This window comes from Trematomus bernacchii, unplaced genomic scaffold (genome assembly GCF_902827165.1).
Source record: "Trematomus bernacchii unplaced genomic scaffold, fTreBer1.1, whole genome shotgun sequence".
Classification (NCBI taxonomy): domain Eukaryota; kingdom Metazoa; phylum Chordata; class Actinopteri; order Perciformes; family Nototheniidae; genus Trematomus; species Trematomus bernacchii.
This window is the reverse complement of record NW_022988156.1, coordinates 1-12,500: the sequence shown is the minus strand read 5'-3', so window position 1 is coordinate 12,500 and position 12,500 is coordinate 1. Positions and strand designations below refer to the sequence as shown.

At 46.0% G+C, this 12,500-nt stretch overlaps 1 protein-coding gene across 1 annotated transcript in view; it reads right to left on the bottom strand.

Annotated features, from left to right (window-relative positions):
* Nucleotides 1–9,538, bottom strand: part of LOC117475882 (protein EFR3 homolog B-like) — a 17,918-nt gene extending 8,380 nt beyond the window's left edge. The window contains exons 1-9 of the mRNA XM_034122219.1: nt 9,503–9,538; nt 8,968–9,044; nt 8,583–8,710; nt 8,010–8,160; nt 2,428–2,549; nt 1,891–2,120; nt 1,528–1,609; nt 1,302–1,380; nt 910–1,045 (exon numbers count right to left, since the gene is read on the bottom strand). Coding sequence (XP_033978110.1) covers nt 910–1,045; nt 1,302–1,380; nt 1,528–1,609; nt 1,891–2,120; nt 2,428–2,549; nt 8,010–8,160; nt 8,583–8,710; nt 8,968–9,044; nt 9,503–9,509 — 1,012 coding nt within the window. The 5' untranslated portion in view covers nt 9,510–9,538. The remainder of the gene's footprint in view (nt 1–909; nt 1,046–1,301; nt 1,381–1,527; nt 1,610–1,890; nt 2,121–2,427; nt 2,550–8,009; nt 8,161–8,582; nt 8,711–8,967; nt 9,045–9,502) is intronic.
* Between the last annotated feature and the right edge of the window lie 2,962 nt (nt 9,539–12,500).

The window sequence follows — 12,500 nt, the reverse complement described above, 5'->3', positions numbered from 1 at the left end:
TTATTGATCATTGTGAAGAGGCAGACGTTTTCCTGTTGTTTTGTATTATAGCAGCTATCGGATCAATACATGGGCTACATGTGGCCATCACAAGTAAAATCATAACGAAAACTACGCTGGTAAAATATGCGTGTAGAAAACGGCTTATGCCACAATATGATAGCAACAAGTAGTCAAGATAGTCTGATTAGCTTTGGTTGCTATGCTAACATCACCTGTAGAAAGCCAGTGAAACTTTCATAACAGCGTTGTGATGCCGAACAGCTTTCCGACTGAAACACATTCACTTATGGGGGGGGGGGATATGTATCAGCTGCTTGTGTGACAGACAGAGAATACTTTACAGCGGCCGCTGCCGTGAGTTAACGGGAGAATAAACTCCGGTGGACGAGCAGCACTGCAGCGAGCAGTAATGCAGCTGAACCACATTAATAAACACCACGGCACTCTGGAGAAAAGTACAAGGTTGGAGAAGTAGTTCTTTAATTTAATCTGGCTTCGTATGATTAAAAACTACCCGACGCAGTCCTCTATTGATGTTGTTGTGAGCGGTGTTGCGGAGAAAATCAGCGACGTAAAACGCTGTGTGGGTCATAAGAAGGCATGTAAATGTTTACGTCATGACGCAAACGATGATGCAATGACGCAATAATTCACCTTTGAACCTGCATCTATAACAATGAGTGGACCAAAGAAAAGAAAAGTCAACATTGAGTGCCGAGTGTATAATGAGGAGTGGACAGCTAAATATTTTTGTATCGATCTGCTACTGGCCCGGCCCGTCTGTCAAATTTAAAACTCATAGTGGCCCCCAAGCCAAAAAGTTTGCCCACCCCTGCCTTAGAGGATACTTTGGGCAGTACTTGGTGGATATCTCACACCTTCACAGAGATATGAGCAGACACTGACCCACAGAGCCAGTGGCCTCGATGACAGCGGCCTCCGACAGAACCTCCACGATGCCGGCTCGGACTGAAGCCGGACTCCTGCTGTGAGCGTCCAGGTGACCGAGCAGCTGCTGGATCACCAGGTGGGAGTGCTGCGACTGGAACACACACACACACACACACACACACACACACACACACACACACACACACACACACACACACACACACACACACACACACACACACACACACACACACACACACACACACACACACACACACACACACACACACACACACACACACACACACACACACAGGAGATAAGATACAGTACAAGTTAATCAAGAAAAGTACTTCAGAAGCTCAACAAAAATGCTTTTAAGACGTGTTTTTATATATATTTCTGACCTGTATGGAGTACATGATGATCTGGAAACATCGAACAGCAAAGCTCCGTCCCTCCCACAGACTGTGGCTGTCCAGGTGCCTGAAACACACACAAAGTACCACTGATATAGTACACACGCAGTAATGTGTGTGTGTGTGTGTGTGTGTGTGTGTGTGTGTGTGTGTGTGTGTGTGTGTGTGTGTGTGTGTGTGTGTGTGTGTGTGTGTGTGTGTGTGTGTGTCTTACATGAGTACAGGTTTGATGGCGTTGTTAATGTGTCCGTAAGCAGCTCGACCCAGAAGCTCTCTGAAACACACCTCAGTCTGCTCTGCTGGAGACCCACTGCACACACACACACACACACACACACACACACACACACACACACACACACACACACACACACACACACACACACACACACACACACACACACACACACACACACACACACACACACACACACACACACACACAAAACACTTGAGTGATATACAAATCTTACAACCATTCCCCAATAGAGGAATGTGAGTCCTGTTCGCCAACCAAAACTCTGTACACAGATGAAAACCAGTGTGTGTGTGTGTGTGTGTGTGTGTGTGTGTGTACCTGCTGCAGTGTGTGTGTGTGTGTGTACCTGCTGCAGTGTGTGTGTGTACCTGCTGCAGTGTGTGTGTGTGTGTGTGTACCTGCTGCAGTGTGTGTCCTGCTGCAGGTTGACCAGCAGAGCGGGGACGATCTGCTCCATGTGTCTCTGCTCCCAGATGTTCACCTGCAGCTCGTCGTCCACCGTCTTCCTGACGACGCCCTGCAGCCCGCGGATCCCCGACACCCGGATCCTACACACACACACACACACGCACAGACAGACACAGACACAGACACAGACGCACACACGCACGCACGCACGCACACACGCACACACGCACACACGCGCACACACGCGCACACACGCACACACACGCACACACACGCACACAGACACACACACACACACACACACACACACACACACACACACACACACACACACACACACACACACACACACACACACACACACACACACACACACACACACACACACCACACACTTACTAAATAGTAACTTGAAATACCAAATGAATATATAATAATATAACAGACTTGTCCTGCAGGTCTTTGTCTCCGTGCTCCGTGTGACACATCTCACTGAAGCGAGACACGAAGAAGTCGTAGCTGCGGTGATACGACGGCGTGTCCTCCTCGATGTTCGCAAACTTCACAAACTGCACAACAACAACAACAACAACAACAAACAATGCTGACTCAGGTTTTAGGATTTATTCCTGATCTCACAATCTCTACAAATGTATTATTATCTTCAGTTGGAGTTTGCATGCAGTATTCCCCTCTGAGGTATAAGTACATGCAGTACAGTGTGTACAGTGTGTAGTACAGTGTGTAGTAAAGTGTGTAGTAGTGTGTAGTACAGTGTGTAGTAGTGTGTAGTACAGTGTGTAGTAGTGTGTAGTACAGTGTGTAGTAGTGTGTAGTACAGTGTGTAGTAGTGTGTAGTACAGTGTGTAGTACAGTGTGTAGTACAGTGTGTAGTAAAGTGTGTAGTAGTGTGTAGTACAGTGTGTAGTAGTGTGTAGTACAGTGTGTAGTAGTGTGTAGTACAGTGTGTAGTAGTGTGTATACAGTGTATATTAGTGTGTGTACAGTGTGTAGTAGTGTGTAGTACAGTGTGTAGTAGTGTGTAGTACAGTGTGTAGTAGTGTGTATACAGTGTATATTAGTGTGTGTACAGTGTGTATTAGTGTGTATACAGTGTGTATTAGTGTGTGTACAGTGTGTATTAGTGTGTATACAGTGTGTATTAGTGTGTAGTACAGTGTGTAGTAGTGTGTAGTACAGTGTGTAGTAGTGTGTAGTACAGTGTGTAGTACAGTGTGTATACAATGTGTATTAGTGTGTAGTACAGTGTGTAGTAGTGTGTAGTACAGTGTGTAGTAGTGTGTATACAATGTGTATTAGTGTGTAGTACAGTGTGTAGTACAGTGTGTAGTAGTGTGTAGTAGTAGTGTGTAGTAGTGTGTAGTACAGTGTGTATTAGTGTGTAGTACAGTGTGTAGTAGTGTGTAGTACAGTGTGTAGTACAGTGTGTAGTACAGTGTGTAGTAGTGTGTAGTACAGTGTGTAGTACAGTGTGTAGTATTGTGTAGTACAGTGTGTAGTAGTGTGTAGTACAGTGTGTATTAGTGTGTAGTACAGTGTGTAGTAGTGTGTATACAGTGTGTATTAGTGTGTGTACAGTGTGTATTAGAGCATGTACAGTGTGTATTAGTGTGTATACAGTGTGTATTAGTGTGTAGTACAGTGTGTATTAGTGTGTAGTATTAGTGTGTGTACAGTGTGTATTAGAGTGTAGTACAGTGTGTAGTAGTGTGTAGTACAGTGTGTAGTAGTGTGTGTACAGCATGGGCGTCGCAGCCATTATATGAGGGTGGGACAAGTCCCCCCCACTTTTCAAATGGTTAGTTTAGACCCCCCCCACTTTTACTATGCGGAAAGTCCGTGAATCGGTCTATCCACTCTCCGCACTTTGTAGAGCGCTGTGTCAGTGCTTCACTATCAAATGAAATCCATTCCACTTGTTTATTGAGAGAATGCCCAAATCAATGAAACTCCGTACTGTAGTGATCACTGATTCATACACTGGGGTTACATAATTCAATCCAGGAACTACAGGTTGGGGGTATTGTTTCGCACGGACACATATCTTCACGGTACCTCCGGGGTACCTACTGGGTGTTTCTCAATGTCGAGTAAAGCTGCTTCAGAGCCACTATTTCAAGCATGCTACGTCATCGAGTGCCGCCGAAGTACTGTTCCAATCTCCAGCATACTTGGAAATCTACCGAGCCCGGCGTACTCCGTTTGGAGAAATATCGAGGCTGCATATGAGTAGACTTCGCGGTCTTAAAATCCCCACAATGCTTTGCGCACGGACCAATTTCCCCAAATCTGTGGCGGAAGATGTAAGAGGCGGGGCCTCTCATATGACGCACACCTGCACACTTGCTAGCCTGTTCCACTCTTTGTTTTCCGAATGCCAGGAAGTATTCTTGACTCGCTTCTGAAGCAAGATGCTCGGCAGACATGTGCTACCAAGCAAGCGTACTCGCGATTGAGAAACACCCACTGTGTGTCCTCCCTTTCACTAGGTCTTCTGTTCTCGTGCTGCGACACGACAGCATGTGCATTTCTGCTGCTCAATAAAGTACAGATTTGCACCTTCGATGCACCGCCTCCGACTCCCTTCTCTCGGCACTACATTGGTGACCCCGACATAAGTCTCGCGAAGGATCCGAGACTGACTCGAACACGGCAAAAAGCGCAGCTTTTCTCGAAATGCCGGGGATTTTTGGAGACTCGTGCGCACGGACTGAGGCTCGGTGCGCCCCACGGAATGGCTGGGGACGTCGCTCGCCATTCCCGCTTCGTCTCGGCACTGGAGGGCAGCAAGCCTTCCTGCTACGAGGGGACGATGCACGACCTGCTGGGTTTGGAGGGACCCGACTTCTGCCTCGTGGAGCTGGTTCTTCGGGACATGCTGCATGTCCGGGCTGCGCTAGCTAACTCGGCTAGTGTTGAGCCCCGCGCTTTGGCCGAAGATGCTGGCCGGTTCCTCCTGGCCGCCCCGCGATTTACCCCTGAGGTGCTTGCCACTGCACGCTGCAGCACCTTCCCTGGTAAGGGCACGCCGCCTAGCAGAGGCTCCGGGGCCGACGACGACGACAGCGACTACCGGCCGTCGAGACCGGCTGGCCTCGACGGCTAACGACAGCTATCGACAGCTATCGACATCCGACTGGTTTTTTATTTATTTTTTGTTTTTTTGTGGTGCCGGAGAGGAGGTTCGATCACGTCTGGTCGGCCTCATGTGGATCCTCTCGCTATTTCGCCCACCTGTTTTTGATCGTGGACGGGACGACCCTTTGAGCTTTTTCTGGTGCCTGAGAGGAGGTTCGACCATGTCTGGTCGGCCTCGTGTGGACCCTCTCGCTGTTTCGGTTTCGGACGTCACACACGCCTGCTTCGGCCCGTGGGTGACGCGCTTCTGGACCCCGTCTCGCCTCTTCCCTCGCCTCGGCGGTTTCGGACGTCACACGTGCCTTCATCGGCCCGCGGGTGGCGCGCTTCGGGACCCTGCCTGGCCTCTCCTATAACCGCGGCTCACCTCGACGGCGCCCCGTCTGGCCTCTCCCCTGTCCACGTCTCCCTCCTCCCGGGGACACGGCTCCTTCCTCCCGAGGACTTCGTGCCCGCCGCCGCTGTGCCTTCGCCTGCGGCCGGGCAGCGCTCCTCCCTGCTGGGGACCTCCGGGTGTTTCACGCCTGTCCCCACGACGCGACCCTGCTTTCTGCGGCCCGCCCCCCACCCTCCGGTGGGGATGCCCTCGCCCTCGTTGGGGTCCCTACCCTCTCCTGCGGCCCCCTGACGACGGCCCGTTCCGGCCCGCCCTCCACCCTCCGGTGGGGATGCCCTCGCCCTCGTTGGGGCCCCTACCCTCTCCTGCGGCCCCCTTCCGACGGCCCGTTCCTTGGCCCGGCCCTCGCCGGTGGCCCCGCCCTCCTCGGCCCCTGTGGTGCTTCCTCCCGGACGCGAGGATTGTGTCCATGGTTGAATTCTGGGGGGGCTTGTGTAGTGATCACTGATTCATACACTGGGGTTACATAATTCAATCCAGGAACTACAGGTTGGGGGTATTGTTTCCGCACGGACACATGTGTTGACGGTACCTACTGTGTGTCCTCCCTTTCACTTTCTCTTCTCTTCTGCGGCTGCGACCCGACAGCATGTCAGTTTCTGCTCCCCAATAAAGTGAGATTTGCACCTCCGATGCACCGCCTCCGTCTCTCTTCTCTCGGCAGTACCATGTTTTCACTGCTACTTTGTACCAAGGCAGATTCTCACATAGCGCGCGCATGTTCAAGGAGTGATGTCATAGTTGGACAGCTCAGATCTGTTGTATGAAGCGATGCCGGTAGTGGAGGTAAGGCACACACACCAAATGATCAGGAAATGGTTAATACAGCGAAAATCAAAGCTGACGATCTCTTGGTTTGATATGTTTTCTCCCCCAGACAACATGGACATAAGAACATTTGTTTCAAAGAAGAGGAAAGTAAGTCATCAGCTGGTAGCAGTTAATCAGTTAACAGTGATGGCGGTGTCTCACTTCTGGAGAGGAGTTTCGTCTTTATGTCATGATGGAGAGATACAAATACTGAATAGTTTAGAAAAGGCATCGAAATGCCAGGTTACTAGTATTTATCATGTAAACAGGGAACATGAATAACCCGATCTCTCTGTGCTCATGTAAACACCATATCCCCAATATGATCATAACCGGGATAATACTCATACACGGCTTACTGATGTCCATGTAGAGACGCAGTCAGTGTGTTTTACTGGAGCCTCAGTTCGATAAGAGATTCTTTTCTGAGTTCTTTAACTTAGGTACTCTCTCTCAAAATGGTAATGTGCATTATGTTTTAATTATACTTCTTATCATTCAGAAGCTTTTTGTGTGTGTTTATGTTTTACTGAGTGCTTATAGGCTATTTCCATCCCAGTATTCAGTTAACTATTTATTTTCTGTGCACATTACATAGACTAGCTAATATTCTACCTACTGCTTGGGACTTTGAGTCTTCAAAATGTCCAATGTCACAGACTGGGACTTACTTTAGAGTCAGTTGTATTTACATTCAGTATGACTTGTTATGATTCAATGTGAAAGAGTATACTGCTCAATAAATAATGATCACTTCACCACCTCTTGACATCTAGGCACTTGAGAGTGAGTCAGAGGCAGAATACAGGGACAGTGGAGAGAGGTCCATTGCTGAGGTGAGTGATGAAAGGGAAATGACAGTTGAGAGTAAATTGTGATGTGGACTCTCATCCCAGGATTTTAAGGAAATCAGTGGGGATATTGAACAGGAAACATTTCAGTCAAGGGGCATCATATGACCAATATAGACAGAAGAGCAACATTTAAGTCAATGATACCATTCCTAGGTGAACTTAACATCCGTATGGAGTCAGATCAGTCTCAATATTAATAAATGCTCACAGAAGGATTCACAAATGTATTTTGCGATTTATATATAAATGACTCTCCACAACAATATCTCTCAATGCACTCACAAATATTTATTGTTGTATATAAATGTACAAAAAATGGGCATTTAAACTGCTTTTTATTAATTCAAAGACAGCTCTGAATTAATAATCAAATATGTTTCTTTCTTTACTACTGGATGAAATTACAAAATGTACCCATCATTTTCCTCATGCTAGTATAGCCGCATAAAAGTATCAAACCACCTGTTCAAATGCACCAGAATACAGGAAATCTAGATTTTTTTTTCGCCCCCACACCCCCCGTTAAAAATGTCCCCCCCACATTCAGGATGCTTCCTACGCCCATGGTGTACAGTATGTATCAGTGTGTGTACAGTGTGTATTAGAGTGTGTACAGTGTGTATTAGAGTGTGTACAGTGTGTATTAGAGTGTGTACATTGTGTATTAGAGTGTGTACAGTGTGTATTAGAGTGTGTACAGTGTGTATTAGAGTGTGTACAGTGTGTATTAGAGTGTGTACAGTGTGTATCAGTGTGTGTACAGTGTGTATCAGTGTGTGTACAGTGTGTATTAGAGCGTGTGTACTCACAGCGTTAGTAGCCAGCAGGTGCAGGTGCTGCCTCTCGTTCTCCAGCAGGAGGCGCAGTGTTCCCAGGAAACTCTCCACCAGGAGGTTGATGCTCTGACAGTGACAGGCGAGCAGCAGCTGCTCCATGGCCTCCATCGCTATACACACATATCTACACACACACACACACACACACACACACACACACACACACACACACACACACACACACACACACACACATTTTTCCACATGATTTATTTCCCTAAATACATTTAGTCATGCATAATTATTTGCATATAATACTTAATGTTTGCTTTGTCCAGCCCTTTGAGGCAGTTCTTGTGATTTGGGGCTCTGATACATGTTGATGTGATTTGATCGGTGTCACCTCCGTGTGTGTGTGTGATCAAATATCTGCAGTTAAATAATATGATAATAATCTGCAGGGATTAACTGATGATCCCTGTGTGAGTAAACAAGGCAGAGTTATAAATACATGAGTGTGATGCAACCGTAATCTCTCAGATTATTACACACATTCACAGAGAGAAGTGTGTGTGTGTGTGTGTGTGTGTGTGTGTGTGTGCTGACCCGTATCGGTGCCGGTTTAATTCCCTGGTCAGACGCTCTGAGAGGTACGCAGCGATCCGGTCCAGTTTCTCCGGAGCAGAGAGAGCAAAGAACGTCAACTTCTCCATGTTGGCCTTCACCAGACCATCCTGAACACACACACACACACACACACACACACACACACACACACACACACACACACACACACACACACACACACACACACACACACACACACACACACACACACACACACACACACACACACACACACACACACACACACACACACACACACACACACACACACAGTTCTGCTCTTTAATCCACACACATATCACAGTGAATTTACCCTTTGTTTAAATGTGTGTGTGTGTGTGTGTGTGTGTGTGTGTGTGTTTACCTCAGGGTCTTCTGGGAAAATATTATCGACCAGCCTCTTATATCGGGGCCGCAGCGCCCAGCAGCATCCGCACAGACCTGCACACACACACACACACACGCACACGCACACACACACACACACACACACACAGACACACACACACACACTTAATCCTGCGCTGCTTGTTGCGTAATCTTTTTTTTTTATCGCTGCAGGTCACATGTTGAAATCCCCAAACCGACCTGCCTCTGAGCAAGGCACTGAGAAATACTTAAAACAACCAATTAAAAGCACTCAATTAGCTGGCTCTGTCGTGATTGGTTAACAGCTGAGAGGTGTCCCGCCCCCTTAGTCTATCACCTACAATGTGTTCAAACATTCAGGTAATGAATAATTTAAAAGAATATAAACAATAATAGTAATAAATATATAATAATAAGAATAAAATTCACAATAATGACATGTTTAAATATTACTCAGTCAATAATACAAAATAAAATAAATAATAATATAATAAATAATAATAATATTAACAATAATGAATATTCCTCACCGTACATGAAGACGACTGCTGCAGTTCACATTCAAACTGTCCTCTCTTCTCACACACACACACACATTTGTGGTTAATCCTCCACACACACACACACACACACTGGCCCCGCCCCCTTTGATTCAGCCTCACGTTAAAACCTTGTATCTCCACTCTGAATACATTTCAGAATAAAATACATTTTGGAGATTCAAGGTTTTTCACGTTTGTCGATGTCACACAGAAGATTAGTGTGTGTGTGTGTGTGTGTGTGTGTGTGTGTGTGTGTGTGTGTGTGTGTGTGTGTGTGTGTGTGTGTGTGTGTGTGTGTGTGTGTGTGTGAGATCCGGGCCATGTGCAGCAGCTCAGCTATAATCTGGATTTATTTATCGTTCCAGCAGAAATGGGAACCAAATAAAAAGCTGCAGGATTTCTCTGTTATTATTGAGTGAATATTCTTTACTTTTCAAGACTCTTTAAAGGATATACTTCATATTTGGGGGTTTCGTTTACACTTTTGTGATGTTTGAATTGACTTAACGGCTTAATTAAGACAACAAGTAGCAAAGAAAATGTCCAAATGATCACTTAATAAATAATGAGTTGAATGTGTAATAGTGCCTTGCTGTTACCTGCAGGTGTCTGATGGTCGATCACAGAACAGACGTCCTGAAACAACCGCCGAGGAGTCTGGGAAACGGAGGCAGAAACGGCGACCACCCTCGGCATGCTGGGTAAACTGGGCATTCTGGGTAAACTGGGAAAACTGGGCATTCTGGGTAAACTTGGCATCCTGGGTAAACTTGGTATTCTGGGCAGACTTGGCATACTGATGCCCCTCGGCATGCTGGGTAAACTCGGCGGGTTGATGCCCCGGGGCAGCGAGGGCATGGTCATCCCCCGCGGCATGCTGGGAAATCTGGGCAGAGTCCCGGGCATCTCCTCAGCGATTGGCCGTTGAATGAGGAGGTGAAGGAGCTGCAGGAGGAGAAAGAGGAGAACAAGAAGGAGTTAACATTCCTGTAAACATTAACTCCTTCACCTCCTCTTTAAAGAGTCTCTACTTTAAAGAGTCTCTACTTTAAAGAGTCTCTACTTTAAAGAGTCCTCTCCTGCTGATGTTCAGGTGTATATCAGCATGTAGTGTCTCTTCTTTAAAGAGTCCTCTCCTGCTGATGTTCAGGTGTATATCAGTATGTAGTGTCTCTACTTTAAAGAGTCCTCTCCTGATGATGTTTCAGGTAGTATTATCAAGTATGTAGGTGTCTTCTTACTTGTTTAAAGAGTCCTCTCTGCTGATGTTCAGGTGTATATCAGTATGTAGTGTCTCTACTTTAAAGAGTCCTCTCCTGCTGATGTTCAGGTGTATATCAGTATGTAGTGTCTCTACTTTAAAGAGTCCTCTCCTGCTGATGTTCAGGTGTATATCAGTATGTAGTGTCTCTACTTTAAAGAGTCCTCTCCTGCTGATGTTCAGGTGTATATCAGTATGTAGTGTCTCTACTTTAAGAGTCCTCTCCTGCTGAGTTCAGGTGTATATCAGTATGTATGTGTCTCTACTTTAAAGAGTCTCTCCTGCTGATGTTCAGGGTGTATATCAGTATGTAGTGTCTCTACTTTAAAGAGTCCTCTCCTGCTGATGTTCAGGTGTATATCAGTATGTAGTGTCTCTACTTTAAAGAAGTCCTCTCCTGCTGATGTTCAGGTGATATCAGATGTAGTGTCTCTACTTTAAAGAGTTCCTCTCCTGCTGATGTTCAGGTGTATATCAGTATGTAGTGTCTCACTTTAAAGAGTCCTCTCCTGCTGCTGTTCAGGTGTATGTTCAGTATGTTAGTGTCTCTACTTTAAAGAGTACTCTCCTGCTGATGTTCAGGTTGTATATCAGTATGTAGTGTCTCTACTTTAAAGAGTCCTCTCCTGCTGATGTTCAGGTGTAATCAGTATGTAGTGTCTCTACTTTAAGAGTCCTCTCCTGCCTGATGTTCAGGTGTTAATCAGTATGTAGTTGTCTCCTACTTTAAATGAGTCCTCTCCTGCTGATGTTCAGGTGTATATCAGTATGTAGTGTCTCTACTTTAAAGAGTCCTCTCCTGATGATGTCAGGTGTATATCAGTATGTAGTGTCTCTACTTTAAGAGTCCTCTCTCCTGCTGATGTTCAGGTGTATATCAGTATGTAGTTGTCTCTACTTTAAAGAGTCCTCTCCTGCTGATGTTCAGGTGTTATCAGTATGTAGTGTAGTGTCTCTACTTTAAAGAGTCCTCTCCTGCTGATGTTCAGGTGTATCTCAGTATGTAGTGTCTCTACTTTAAAGAGTCCCTCTCCTGCTGATGTTCAGGTGTATATCAGTATGTAGTGTCTCTACTTTAAAGAGTCCTCTCCTGCTGAATGTTCAGTGTGTATTATCCAGATATGTAGTGTCTCTACTTTAAAGAGTCCTCTCCTGCTGATGTTCAGGTGTATATCAGTATGTAGTTGTCTCTACTTTTAAAGAGTCCTCTCCTGCTGATGTTCAGGTGTATATCAGTATGTAGTGTCTCTACTTTAAAGAGTCCTCCTCCTGCTGATGTTCAGGTGTATATCAGTATGTAGTTGTCTCTACTTTAAAGAGTCCTCTCCGCTGATGTTCATGCTGTATATCAGTATGTAGTGTCTCTACTTTAAAGAGTCCTCTCCTGCTGATGTTCAGGTTGTATATCAGTAGTAGTGTCTCTACTTTAAGAGTCCTCTCCTGCTGAGTTCAGGTGTATATCAGTATGTAGTGTCTTACTTTAAGAGTCCTCTCCTGCGATGTTCAGGTGTGTAATCAGTATGTAGTGTCTATACTTTAAGAGTCCTCTCCTGCTGATGTTCAGGGTGTATCAGTGTAGTGTCTCTTACTTTAAAGAGTCCTCTCCTGCTGATGTTCAGGTTGTATAAGTATGTAGTGTCTCTACTTTAAAGAGTCCTCTCCTGCTGATGTTCGGTGGTATATCAGTATGTAGTGTCTCTACTTTAAGAGTCCTCTCCGCTGATG